At 35.7% G+C, this 14,737-nt stretch overlaps 1 protein-coding gene across 5 annotated transcripts in view; it reads right to left on the bottom strand.

Annotated features, from left to right (window-relative positions):
* Positions 1–14,737, bottom strand: part of sona (sol narae metalloprotease) — a 44,372-nt gene that overhangs the window by 15,907 nt on the left and 13,728 nt on the right. For 4 of the 5 annotated variants that reach the window (XM_089070723.1, XM_089070725.1, XM_089070721.1 and 1 more), the window contains exon 3: positions 1,461–1,561. In XM_089070723.1, coding sequence (XP_088926849.1) covers positions 1,461–1,523 — 63 coding nt within the window. In that variant the 5' untranslated portion in view covers positions 1,524–1,561. Of the gene's footprint in view, positions 1–1,460; positions 1,562–12,121; positions 12,240–14,737 lie in introns of those variants that run through there. The other variant, XM_089070724.1, reaches the window with a different exon arrangement.

The following is a 14,737-nucleotide window of genomic DNA, read 5'->3' as shown; positions in this document are numbered from 1 at the left end:
AATTCTTTTAGTATAGTTTATTATCTATGTAAGTAAACTTTTGTATAAGTGCTTCTGTTGGCGATGTGACTTATCGTAACTTACAAGTTATTACCTATTTACATATATTGCTTTGTACGCATTGCTTTTTAATTTAATTTCATAATATTTATATTCTTGTACGTTGCATCTTAACATCGTTTTTTCGCTTTTTTCAATCTTTTTGATTGCCAATCATTATCTCGCACGCACTGAAGTCAGCGGTCAGAATTACGCGATTATTATTTTAAATTTCTCGGGGAAAAAAAAATCGAAAGCAAGGCTAGGTGGCTAAATAACGTCGAATGGTTGGATGATTTTATTGCGATTTCGTGCGGGAGTAAGTTCTTACGTAAGTTAGAGGAGAGCCGGCCATTGACCACGCTCGTGATGATTATCTACAACAAGATGATCCGCTCAACCGACGTGTGTTGAATCGTAACATGCCATTAATCGCAATCGTTTCTTTTTTTTCACGTGTTTTCTTAATTACGAGGTGGATACCATTGATGGTAAGCGTCGGTGCTATTAATCTTCTGTAAACAAGCCCATTTCATAAAATCATATCTCACGCTTGTATCTTAGATACTAGAAATACGACGGCAAGCGTTTAATAAATAATGACATAAATTTATCTAAAAAATAAATTGGCCGCGAACATGCGTCGCAATCTTCGAATTTAAGAAATATTTCGCATTTATATATCTCTCTATCTCAAATCCATTACTAACAAAGAAGAAGCGAAATACGACGCTTCGCGAACATGATTTCTAATTTTTGTTGTATGCAATGATTAGAGATAAATTAGAGAGAATAGTAAGAGATTTCGTGTCGTTTACAAGCTCCAAGCGCGATAATCGATGATCGTCGGAATAATTCTCTCGTAAATAGCCGGCGCAACCCAAACGTTAATCACGAACAATGCGCGGAATTATGAGGCGTCATTAATTCCTCCTCTCCCATTAGCGAGCCTCTGGTTAATTAATTTCTATCGTGCCGTAATCGCGCTAAATAATAAATTCAAACGTTAGAGCGGGGTTAGTGCGAATTAAAATCTGCGCGAGAAGCTCCTTGAAAATGAAGCGCACATACACACATAGGCACGCACGCACATACACACATAGGCGCACATTGAAAGTATAGTCTGCAAAATTCATGTGTGACAAATGAGAAAAAGAGGAGAGGCGCGTTATATTACCTGAGTAAATAGAAACACGCGTGTAAATCAAAAGGCGTTGCTCGCGTACCGTGAATTTACCTCGTGGCGACATGATTAACGTGAATTAGAGTCATCATCGTATTCTGTGGCCGTTCGCTTTTAATTCAGCGGAATTATCTTCTAGCACGCGCGCGGACACGCGCATTCTTTGTCTTAAAGAGGTAATTGCACGGGATAATAACATGTCCTTGGGCGTCTTGACGATACTTGACTGAGATCTTACCTTGTGGCATCGTACGAGAGGTAGAATGATGGCCATGCAGAGAAGGACAAGGGCGCGAGTCATTTTGCAGAAAAATATTCCCGACTGGTTGCGTCACATCGCTGAAACAGAAAATATCGTTGTTTCATAAATGAGAAAACGAAATGTAGCTAATTAGCGCTCAATACCGTAAATAAGTCAGATGTATTTGAAGCCTTGACAGATTTTCACATTCACTTTTATTTACCTTACTTAAATTCATCGCAGATTCTTTCGAATCTTGAGAAATTAAATTTGGGATAATAATATCTACATATTTTATTGTTACGTGTTATTAAAATTAATAGAATAGCATTTATTATTCTTTCTTAATCGCTGTCCGCTATCCGACGACGGATTGGCGAAAATGAGAGTTTGCGTCTATTATAAGCGCGTGGATGAAAAAGAGATACTTTGCCCGGCGATGCGGTGAAGAAATCCCGGAGTTATATAATTTTTCGCCACACCCCCGGCAAAATGTGAAAATAAAGAATCGAAAACTAGCCGTCGCGATGAGTTCACGCATGCATGAAACTGAGAACAACCGCATCACGGAGAAACGAGAGTGCGATGTTGAATATACGCGCGAGTACAACCACGGGGCGATCCCGGAAGGAAAGTTTCATTGCATCGGATTAACACCGACAGACTCGCACCAGAAACTTTGGATATACACGGAAATAGGATATTTGCGGATAGATACGTTTTCATCGATCCTTCCATTACGAAAAAAAAAAATCATTGGCGGTCTGCAAAGAAAATTTCTTCATAAAAAAGCACTCCAGTTTCGAAAAAAAAAAAATTTTGATGACTCATGGTTCAAAATATTATTTAAACAAATTTTATAAATCTATTTTAAGGTATGTTCTCAACTTTTTTCTCCTCTTAAAAAAAATTTACTTTCTCCGTAAATCCATATTCTTATTGAGATTCAGTTTTAAAGAATTGAAAGCATCACGAATTGAAGAGAATAGCTCGCGAACGAAGAAATCTTCGAGAATAACGAAAGCAATGTAGTCTCACACTGTAAAAGAAAGAGAAAACATATGTTCTCATTGTTTTAATAAGGTTTTAATAAGGTTTGGTTTAATAATAATCTGTCGAGGTAATATATTCGACCTTCATATGACAATAACGACAGTTTCGTAGGTCATAGCCACGTGAATCGAGATTCATACAACGTTACAGAAAGATCCATTGTGCTGCTTCACTTATAAATTCTGATCGACAATTATTCATGCAGTCATTAAGTAATTACGAGATTACATCGTATTCAAGTATACTATTTGCGCACCTTTGCATTATTCTTAATGGTGATCAATTTACGACTTTTAAAATTTTTTAAAAATTCATTACATTTATTTTCTTCTGATCTTCACATGAATGGACAAATAGAATATATTTTTAGAGACTACATATATATTCGATTTTTAATTTTGTTTCTAAACAAAATTTATTTATTTTTTTAAATTTGTCATATTTATTAATCTCTGTTACATTTTATGGTCATTTCAGAAAAAATAAAAAATCATAAAATATTTAAATTATGTAAGTTTTAATTGTAAAATCCTAATAATTATTATAAAATAAAATGTCAACAGTAAATGAATATTTATTCAGCACTATTAATTTTGCAACATTGCAAAATTAACGTTGTTATAATTATTTTGCAAAGGTATTTATTCCTTATAAAAGAATTCGGAATTTTTGTGTCTATAATGATTTACACAGCAAAAGAAACACGTTATCTTCTTGATCTAAACGTTTAGAATATAATTAGTTCATAGAAAAGAAATGCTTTCACCTAGAAACCAGCCGAACAATAGAATATGAATTTAGGCTATTGTTCGCGTTCTCAGTATACATCTAATTAATTTTACTGTTGCTTAGTATTTTCGAATCAAATTTTGTAATTTGCTCAAAATTATAGAGCATAAACTGATACATAACAGAAAAAAATGATAATAATTGTAAAAAAAGATAAAAGAATGATTGTTTGACTAATTTATACCAAATTATAAAAGTAGAAATCACGTGAATAATACAACATTGCTTTTTATCTGACCTTGCAGGAACGAGTTTGAGCCATCGCTCATTATCAGTGTGACATTTCATTTATCTTATTGCTATTTAATTTTTGATAAAGAATATATTTCATAGAGAAGAGTCAATCCAATAACAACTATTTACAAGAGAAATGATAAATATTAAATGATCCCAAATTATACAAATGAAGACTCAATTTACATTGATAAAAGAACGCAATGTGCTGTTTGATATGCTTAATTCAATTGTTACTGAATTTAATAAAGTTAAATGTTATGCGAAAAATAAGACTAGAGTTAACAAAGATGTATTTGATAATCATATATAAAGACGACTATGAGAAAATAACAAGCATAATTATCTTAAAAAGCACAAATTATTTTGAAAATGTTATGAACGTAAATCTAGTTTATGTGACAAAAGAGCATCACTTTCGCCTCAAGAAAACGTATTTGGGCCATTGTCTGCATAGTAACGCCTAATTTGCTTTATTGTCTTGCGTTTCGTGGACGAGCAAAATGAATGTACCGGTGTGATCCTCTTTCTTTGCGGTCCTCTTCTTGGGATTAATTAACGGACGATAATTGCGGGTCATAAATGCCAACTTGCACTCGATTACACTCGGAAAGCTGAAGATGAAGCTAAGTAAAGGGCAACTGGTTTCATCCTGTTTTACATGACCGAGAAATGAAAGAGCATGAGAGAGAGAGAGAGAGAGAGAGAGAGAGAGAGAGAGAGAGAGAGAAAGAGAGACCAGAGGAGAGCATCTCCTGTGATTGCGAAACGTAATTTCTCCTTTTACATCAAAGAAATGATGCGATTTTATCTAGAAGAAAATCTAAAAAGAAGAATAAAATCAAGTCACTCATACACTGCATGTATTACGTTCATTTATACTTTTTGTGGATTATATGGACGATAAGATTGAGCAGTGTTCCGATCAAGTAATAAAAAATAACTATGATATCGAAATGGTCATTGAAAAAATTTTATCAAATCCTTATCTGTTATCTGTTATGCTATATGTCACATAAGATTTAACCAATCGACCGCAACCTTCAAATGTACAACTTATATGTTTAAGATTTTAGACTTTTAAGTAACTATTTTTAAATATCTACGAAATGTTCATTAAAGTGAAAAGACTTTATTTCTTTCTGTCTAATACGTACATTATCATAACTGCTCAATTATTATTAATAATATACAATTTTTTGTCCGAAAGATTCATAGAGAGAGATAATATATCAAATTAAATTTCTTGGAAGTTTGTCCAAGTTTGTGTTTTATAGATGTTGAATCCCAAACGAGTCTCAATTTTACTGCTCATATTAAAATTCGATTCGATATATTTCGAACGATGTAGTTTTGGCGGAAATTTATGATATTTACTTTGTCGAAGGCCTTTTACGAGAGAGCGGAGGGAGAACCACCAATTTTATTACGGATGGTTAGAATAGATGGTGAGCTAATCGACGGTAGCATTTATCCCGCGTTCAATGACTTTCCTTCGGTCCATCATATGCTTACGAACAGCAGGAAGTAATGAAAAGTACTTACTTCCGGAATGCGAAAGTACCGGTCGGGGTAGATCGGGTGTCGTGAGAAATCGCGCGACTACCGGGACCCGTGCTTCTACTTATTACATTGTTACGCTATCGCTGAAATTTCAGCTGTGCTGACAGAATTCTATGGTACAGGCATTCTATTATGAAATATAAATCTAAAAAAAATGCATTAAAAAAAAATTATGCACTATAAATTGTCTATCGCCAGCGTGTCTATATCGCTTTGATATCAGGAAACTTGTTTCTTTCAAGAGCTAAATGTTTTCTACGCAAATATGGATTTTATATTCACAAGTTCCTGATAAATTTCAGCAATATTTATCAGATGCTTTTCAAATTAGATTCTATACTTTGCACAGATACAAAATTATATTGGTTCATAATCCATTTACTACTTTCTTTATCAAAATGAAATCGGCTTAGCTTTCACGTAATTTTTAAATTTTCAACATTAGATGTTTATGTAACGAAGTTTCAAATTAAAATTCTTTTCAAATAACGATCACTTGAAATTAAACAAAGAGTAAGATTTCGCTATCTCCCTGAAATTATGAAAAATCTTTCAGTCGCCCATAATTCGAAAACTCTTGACACTAATTTGATCAAACGATGAAACGAAATTCTACGGAAAGTAGAATTTTTAGATAGGTAGGAGAGTATCTTAAAGTCTAATGTAATAGTTATGGATGATGAAGATGAATGATCCTCCATCATATTAATGTGTTGTAATATTTCGATGTGATAGCTGCGAAATCTCTCTCTCTCTCTCTCTCTCTCTCTGTCTCTCTTTCGATTTCGCTGCAATCGCGAATCCAAAGATCTCCGCGGTGCATTACCAAATACATTACTTTTCTTTTTCATCGTAAAAATGCTATGCATTTAGATCAAACAGATTTTCTCTCTTTGCTTTCTTCTCGCGCCACGAAATTCTGCTGAATGCTATCGTCCTCATCATTTTGCCAAGAAAGTGGTAATGGTGACGTGCGATCGAGCATGACACAAGTGTTGTTGCGTGCTTCGTTCGTGAATAGATCGACAACGACGAGGCAAAAGAGTAAACAAAGAAAGAGAGGAAGAAGAAAGAGAGAGAGAGAGAGAGAGAGAGAGAGAGAGAGAGAGAGAAAAGTAAAGAAGCGAGGTAGAATTGTAAAATAAGAAGAACGCGCAAATGCCAGTCAAAATGAAATCGGCCTAATTTTCATGTAATTTTTAAATTCTAACATTAGATAGTGTCAGAATTAAAGTAAGATTTTTAATACGTACTCGCATCAGATGAACCTCGAATAAGAATTCAACGGATAAGATACACATGTATCGTGTTTCAAGGCTACTATATATTTTTTTATGTCAAGCGATTAATTCTATATTTATTTTATTTTCGTAACGGTATATCATACCAGTAGCGATTTCCACCTACGCTCGATGAATGACTAGGAAAATATATGTAGCCAATCAAAGTCTAGATATATAGCCAATCAAAAGTTAAATTTAAGCAATGATTGAATGAAATGTTATTGAAGAAATCGAGAGATTCTTTTGAAATAGTGATTCACTATTTCAAGTGTGACTCGATGAATAAATATTCGAATGAATAAATATTGAATTGACTATTCGCAAAAATCAACATTGTGTTATTCTCTTCGAGTTTAGTTGCCAAAGATATCTTGTAAGAGATTATCGCGTATCGTAAATTACTGTAATTTTTAATTACTATACGCGATATAAGAGGTATTTTATAAAAGAATATTTATTATATATTTCAAGGTAATATATAGAAGAGTATCGTGTATTTCCAAGCATTTTTGATAATTCGATAAACGTAAGAATATTTAACACGCAAAGCCGTATCTGGCAAGTGACTGGCGCATGCATCGCGCAATATAGTTCACTCGTGGTATTAACGCATATTCAACGGACTTTCTCTTATGGTCTAAACGAGAGAGGACAGTGCCATAAGCGGCATTTGGAATACATAGCTGCTGCCGAGGACGCTCACAGCCGCGAGGCCGATTCCCCGTCACCGTGAACATTAATTTATATATACCCGTCCATCTAGTCTCGTCATTTCCGGTTTATCGACAAAAAGAAATTTCTTTGTGAGCACAGTTTATCGAACAGGAAAACATAACTGCCTATAAGACGTGTGGCTGTCATATTGCCTCGTCGCATCAGACAACCGACGAGCAATCGTGACAAATCAAAATTAAATGGTCATTTCTGTGTAAGTAAGTGTAGAAAGTAATAGAAAAGATTCTGCAAGCCTCATATATATATATATATATATATATATATATAGAAGACTTTTGGAAAATTAATTATTATTATAATGTAATAAGACCAGTCCTGTATCATCGTTGAATTAACAAATGAAAATGAAAAAAGAAATCTGTCTTGACTTAAAAATTATAAATTCTAGAAACTAAAGCTCGCAAATAATACATTCCTTTTACACGTGTAAAATTTCTTTTTTTTTTTGTTTGCTCTCAAGTCCAAGTCTAAAAACCGTGATGCGCATCTATTGTACATAGAAATATAAAAATCATGACAGGTCCTTGCGCCTGACGCCTATTCGGTGTTTAACTATGCGTATATTTCTCCGAGTCGCATTATTACCCGTCTGCTTCCATCGCTTCCGGTTTACCGATAAAAAAAGCAAACGCTTAAACGAGGCGCGTATCGTGACAAGATCGTACGCTATCGTAGATATGTACATACGTATGTTGCGGTCCGTGGCTATGCGCGTCCGTAACCGTGAAACTCGACAGAAACAAATTGAATTTTCTATGGGGAGTTCTTGTATCTCTCTCTGTCTCTCTCTCTCTCTCTCTCTCTCTCTCTTTTTAGTCAACTCTTTTTTGTTAATTCTCTCGAGATTGTTTTTTTTTTTTTCGAGACAAAAATCTATTAATACATAAACACTACTATTTACCTACTTAAGTTGTATTAAATCGATTGAATGAATTCAAGATGATTATCTCTAAATTTTTCTGCACACGTATTTATTCTATATTAGGGTTACGTTTAAATATATCATATATCATAAATCATATATTAAGAAATATAATATATAAAAAAAATTTTTTTTTATTTAATTATAAAAGCAAGTGGCTAGTATTTAAAGTCCCTCGTTATTATCCCGCCTCTTATTTTTGTTGTTTCGTTATAAAGTATGAGCTGTCGGTGTCCTACGCGTCTCAGGGACACGTTCGCAGATTAAAATCGTCTCTTCTCGCGTTTCATTGCACGCATTCTGCAACTCGACGGCATCGGCAATATATGAGAACCACTCCGCCTTGATGCATTTTTCAGATCCGCTCTGGCCGACAGTCAGTCACGGCTCAAGGAGCCCGGAAATCAGCCTTATGAGAATCACAAGTGTACGCCGTTCCCTTGAGAAAAAGAGAGAAAATCGAGATCCTACCGGGCTCCCTTGAGTGCATGGAAAATGCTTTTCGAGGACTGGAGTGCATTTCCGGCAAAGTTCCCTTTCACCTTCGCAGAGAGTCTTTGACTTCTTGATTTTTAGACACCTTATGATTTTCTCTTGCACATTGAACGCGCGTCACACTTGTGTTTTTTTGTATAAACGTATATCATAATCATTGTTATTACTGACTGGTTATCGGAAAATACGGATGCAAATTTTTTATATTGCAAAGTAGATACTTGGTTCGAAATAGGAAGTTTGCTCTATCATTCGTGATTATATGTCACGTTTAGGTGCACGAACGTAGAAATAAGAATATTGCAATATGTCTTGCGATAAATCTGATAAATATATATTTAAGATGACACATAATAGCAAGAGCATCGGAGAAAGTTAAGACCTTAAATAATACTACAATAGCGCGGAATAATTAACGTTGTTTTATATGTTTTCCGGAATATAGTTGAATATAATAAAAATAAAATTTATTAGATATTATTATTTATATTAATAATGACAAAAATAAAGCACTAATAAAATTACTTTATCAATATTTAATACAAAATATAAAACTGTTTTCAAAAACAATCTATCTCGTTTGGGAACGTTTCTACCACGCATTGAAATCTTCGATATTTTGGAAACTTTAACAAGAGATTGGTGAGATCAATGCCGAACGAGTCTTGAAAGTGGAGATTTCAATGAGCGCAATAGCGGTATAACGCAAAACGGTATAACAACTGAATTATCGGTATGTTAGTAAAGTTAATTATTATTCGTTTAAAGCTTAATTTTTAAAAAAACTAATTTTTACAATAGTATTTTACAATAGCGTAACATGAACGTGTAATAGTTTCCAAGTCACGAACTATGGACATTAATGCGGTAAAAGATTATTCTGTTTCGACGATGTTAAAGAAATCCAATTATTATTAATGAACCCCTTATCTAAAATCGGAAGTCGTGCGTGTCGCGTAATGACGTATATTCTTTTACGCTACGATCTTTTACGGGCGGTCCCTTCTTCGAGTATCACCGCAAAACCGGTATACGATTCGTGACTTTTGAAAATGACACTCGAGATATATCGGAAACATCTAAAATCTGAATTCTCGTTTTAACTACGCATTTCTCGTTATCTGTGTGCGCCGTTATAACTGCTTAAATAAATAGCCATTGGTACCGCAAACATGTCAGGATATGCGAAACGTATCTCTAAACAAAAACCAAAAAAAAAAAGAAAAAGTGTTATGCCATCCTTGTATTCTTAAAAAATTTATAAGAGAAAAAAAACTACTTAAATTTCAGATAAAAAACATTGTTCCATTTCTACAATGTATTATTTTAATGAATCAAGAATCATGAATCAAGAACATGATGAACAATAGGCTAAGATGGCTTTGTTGGCGCTCTCAAACTATATATTTATAATTTAGGCGAGATCATTCGTTGTCTCAAGTTCCATTGAATGATTTGCGAGTCAATGAATATCGTGGTTGATGCCACCGAAATTTGCAAATCTCATTAAAACCGGTTTGCACGTATATCTTCTACATGTCCTAGTGGTGAGAAAAAGAAAGGCATATTCCAATGGAAATGCGGTGACTAAACACCGATTTTGCCGGTTTTACTGCTAATTGCCATGCCGACGGTACGACCGATCGGACAAGTCTGCTTCCACGAAATTGGAAAAAGATACGCGCAAAAAGTGACACTGGAGACGAGACTGTCGTCGGCTGAGATCTTGAAAAATAATCGCGTTAACGCATCTGTTTGTAGCTTTTACTCAGTCTTCTCTCAGCATTATGAATCGTAGTACGACATAGGTTTCCCCGGATCCTTTATTATTTAGTCAATGAGACGTAAATATTATTTCAAGTTGACATATTTTATTATGAAAAAAAGAAGAAATCGCGCGCTGTCTGGGCAGACACCAAATTGTCTGAGGGATGAGGCAAAAACATGTGATTATCATTTTGTTTTCTTTCTGCCTTTTTAATGGTGACAAATTCGGCAGACCGGTTGTTTGCATTTCGCGGAAAAGTGCTATCCGCAAGATATTTCACTTGGGTTTAGCATCAAAGGAACGTTTCTTTTCTCTCCATAGCAGAACTATAACTTATTTTTACACCCGAAGCGAGAATATAAAAATATTATTTTCTCTACCTGCTACATAATTTCACGGTAATACGTGGGAATCACGAATTTTAGATAAAACGATAGAAGGCAATCGAACGATATATGAGCGTTTTATCGTTATATAAGTAGTATAAGTCAATGTATATTTCGTGGGCCGACAAAGCTTTCTCTTTAATGAAATAAATGACTGCGCGTTTACATAAGAAATACCGTGCATTTATGACATTTAGCAATTGTGCACAGTACGTTGCACGAGTATCCTAACCACGTTTCAAAATATTTGCTTTATGTATCTAAGACCAACGCGATTTGCTTTCCTGATAATTCACGTACGTTGATTAATTCGATCGATTGCGAGTATCACTTTCGCGATATTTAACATCCGCAAAGTTAAAGTTACCATATCAGAATCTTACAATTAAATCGTTTACGCAACATCACTCGCAAGGCCGAATTTAGCAAGAAATAAAAATCGTTTCGCGTCTTGCTTCATTCTTAAAGAAGTTTAATCTTTGAAGTAAACTTTTTACTTGTCCATTAACTCTTCAAACTGCACGATACAATTGCTTTCTTGCGCAAACTAAATACAAACTTACTCCACTGTTACTTCATTCATGATAAAAACTAATTACAATGTGTCGTTCGTGCAAACAATTCAATTAATCGCAATAATATCGACGGTATCTGATGTAAATGACACTTTCAAAATGTTCTGCTCATTTGATACTTCTGTTTCTTTTTTTCTTTCTTTAATTTATTACGACTTTGCGTTACAAAAATGGCCAAGTTGATCGCCTTGAACGCACATCGAAACTTGAGTCTTTTGGGCGCTCGGTGACAGAAAGAAGCTGTACATTATAATTCTTTATATCTTTTTACTGTAATAATTTGTAAATTTATTGACAAATCCTGATATATGTGTTTATCCAAGATTAGACAGAAAAACCGACCAAAGAAATGTTAAATATTAACTATTACCGTGGTACAAAATGATCGAGATCTATACGGATTGAGGAATCATTTGATCAGTTAAGATGGGTCAACATAAATGCAAAAACATCTTTAATTTTTAAATTAAAAGTAATTGAAAAAAATCTTTTAAGATTATTTCTAGTTCTAGAGATGCCCGAATAAATAAAAAAAGGTCTTATTCTTGATCTCAATTGTCAAGAAAAGCAAGTGAAAATTGCGCGGAATAAAAATACAAAATTATCTTATTAAAATAATAATATAGAAAAATAACATAAAATTAGCCAGGTGCACAATAATATATTGTAAATGATTATTGCTTTTAAAATATTCTCATTAATGTTAAAAATACATTATTATTCATGTAATCGTCACAAAAAGTAATATGTAATTCAATTGAGATTTAATAAACTTGGCAGCGCATGGTAACAAATCACCAATGTATAGAGTAATCGATGTATAATAAGCGAGATGAGACGTATAAGTTGACTCACACAACTGACGCAATGGTGCTCGAGCGAAATAAAGTTGAACTTCAGGAGAGACGTACCCGAGTTGGATTGACAGCATGAAGACACTATCACGAACTGTCAGGCTTATTACTTATATACGTGCTCTTATGGTTATATTTTGTGAAACACGTGATCTTTAAAACATCACCCACTACGCATGGCAATAATTTCCGAGAGATGGATGACGAGAGACCCCAAGGAATGATATAGTATTTGTGAAAAGTGCACTTCTTTTTTTTCATCCACGTGAACTGGTTTTACCCGTTTGCGGCACAATAAAGCGATTTGTTTCTCTCTTCTCTTCGATTGCTTTGACCACACAATAGGATATAAGTCGTCAATCGATAGCAAGTTTCCCTGCTGTTCTACGAATCAATAATATTCTAATTAGACTCTCGCAGGGTTTCTTGCCTCATATCCATGGCTAAACACGTTTCGAATTATTTACCAAGACAAGAAAAGAAAGAGAGAAAAAAACTTGTCTCATCCCGCCATCGAGAAATTATTTCAAGTATTCTCCATTTTACGTTCATCTTAATTAGTTACAAACTTGCTAAAGAGCACCATTAATGTCGAGAATTCTGTCAAGCTGATTCTTGTAATCGCGAGCCCACTCGACACGATCCCGAAAGCAATAAACGTTTTTTTATCTCCCCTCTTTCTTGTGAACTACACTAAAATAATAACTGTCGCTGTCGCGCGTGCATTTAATATCTATCAGAGTTCATTAATACTATTATCATCGTCACAGCGTTTATTATATTCCGCGCTTTCTGCCTTCCTCCGGTGCACCCGCAGCTGCAAATTACTCCATTTTTCTCGCTCGTAACAACCGCTCGCCTGGTCACATTATCGTAACGACGAGCAACACGGCGAGAGATAACGAGATGTACCGTAAGTTTAATTTACGGTTATATCCGCAATAACGCATCTCTCTCAGCGGCTCGTCGCGATAATTATCCCGACGACTCCGCGTGCGATTAGTTTCCGCGGAATGTACCGTGTGTCGGCACATGTAGCATAACGCGCACTGCCTAATCGCCTCTCGGACGACCGATCCGCCGCGCCGCGCCGCGCCGCGCCGCGTGTAACGAACGAGCGTAATTACTTTGTGCAAGAGGTAAGTGACCTTTCGGTAATCGGGTGGCTTCAGAGAAATTTCAATTGCGTAAAGGATGTCAACGGGGAGTCGTCGTCACCTCTACGGGAGGAGGAGGGTGGCGCGGGGGGGGGGGGGAGGGCGGGGGGAGGAGAGGCCGCGGCAGGACAAGCCGCCGCACACCCGCGATCATGCGCGCCTCGCCGTTATGCAAGATACGCAACGAATGCAGAAGTCACTCATGCGGGACCTGTCTATGCAAGGACACTCTGGGGAGCCGAGTTTTCAGCCCGCGATGCGGTGCAATCGTCGTTTTGTCGCAACGTTAAAGACCTCGACAATATGGGGACAGATATGGGGACAGAAATTAGTTCACGCGTTTACACGCGGAAAATTGACGCGGATTAACGTTACGGCTATTTGCGTACGATTCTATCATGCATGACTGCTAGCTACAATAAGCAAGGATATGTTGCGAGAGGAACGCTACTACATCATCCCTTTGAAAAAAATAAGCAGACACGAGATTAACTCTTTACTAGTCGCATTGACGGCAACTTACTTAGATTTGGACAATACAATGCTGCTGCAATGTTTATATAAATCCTTTAAAGACTCGTGTGGAATAATTTAACAGGAGAGCGAATAACGTGCTTGCTAGAAAAGTAATAAAAGAGATATATTGATATGCATCGTGCGCCAATATATCCGACACTAAAATCGCAATCGCTATTATGAACCTTGAAATCTTGCCGACACAACGAGATAAGGTAAGCCTCGCTCCGTTCAACGTAAAACCGAATAATCGCAAAAATAAACGACCGATAATCAGGCGTGGTCAAATTTGTGTGAGCGTGTTTAACGTTAATCGACCTCGACGCGTGCTCCACATTCACGCGTTGTTACACCAATTGAATCAATTTTTACGTTGGGTCTGCCGCCACGATGCGACAACCTTGACCCGTATCGAACTAGACTGATCCTTAAAGTAGGTGAGTTAAATACGTATGCATATTTCGCAATGCTGTTCCCAACACCAATTTCACTTCGACCGTGACTCGAGTCGGAAAGCGATGTGGTGTGGCCTCACGCGCCGTCTCGTTCTTTTCATACCTGCTGAACGTGCTATCGTCTTTTCCAAACGCGGCGAGTAACGACGTACAAAGTACGTTTCTCTCTTGTCTGAGGATGCATTCTTTGAGCAGCTATACCCTTGCGACTGATAACATTCGTCATCTTGTTTCTATCTCTAAATATAGAACTCGAGAATTTTTTGTATCTTCAATAAATTCTTTTCAAATTAATTCATCATGCGATTTCAATATTTTGAAAATGAAATATTTTTTTCTATATTGTTGATAACGAAGCACGTGGAGATTATTGTCTCACAAGTCTTAGAATTGTCCTTCGCTCGCTCGTAGGAAGAAATTAAGTTTCGAAGTCGTATCATTCTTTTACACAATTCCGGATGCCTGTTAATCAACGTAATACACGGCTTA

This window comes from Pogonomyrmex barbatus, unplaced genomic scaffold (genome assembly GCF_055798465.1).
Source record: "Pogonomyrmex barbatus isolate J1 unplaced genomic scaffold, ASM5579846v1 scaffold10, whole genome shotgun sequence".
Taxonomy (NCBI): domain Eukaryota; kingdom Metazoa; phylum Arthropoda; class Insecta; order Hymenoptera; family Formicidae; genus Pogonomyrmex; species Pogonomyrmex barbatus.
The sequence above is the reverse complement of the archived record's forward strand: the minus strand, read 5'-3'. Positions and strand labels throughout refer to the sequence as shown.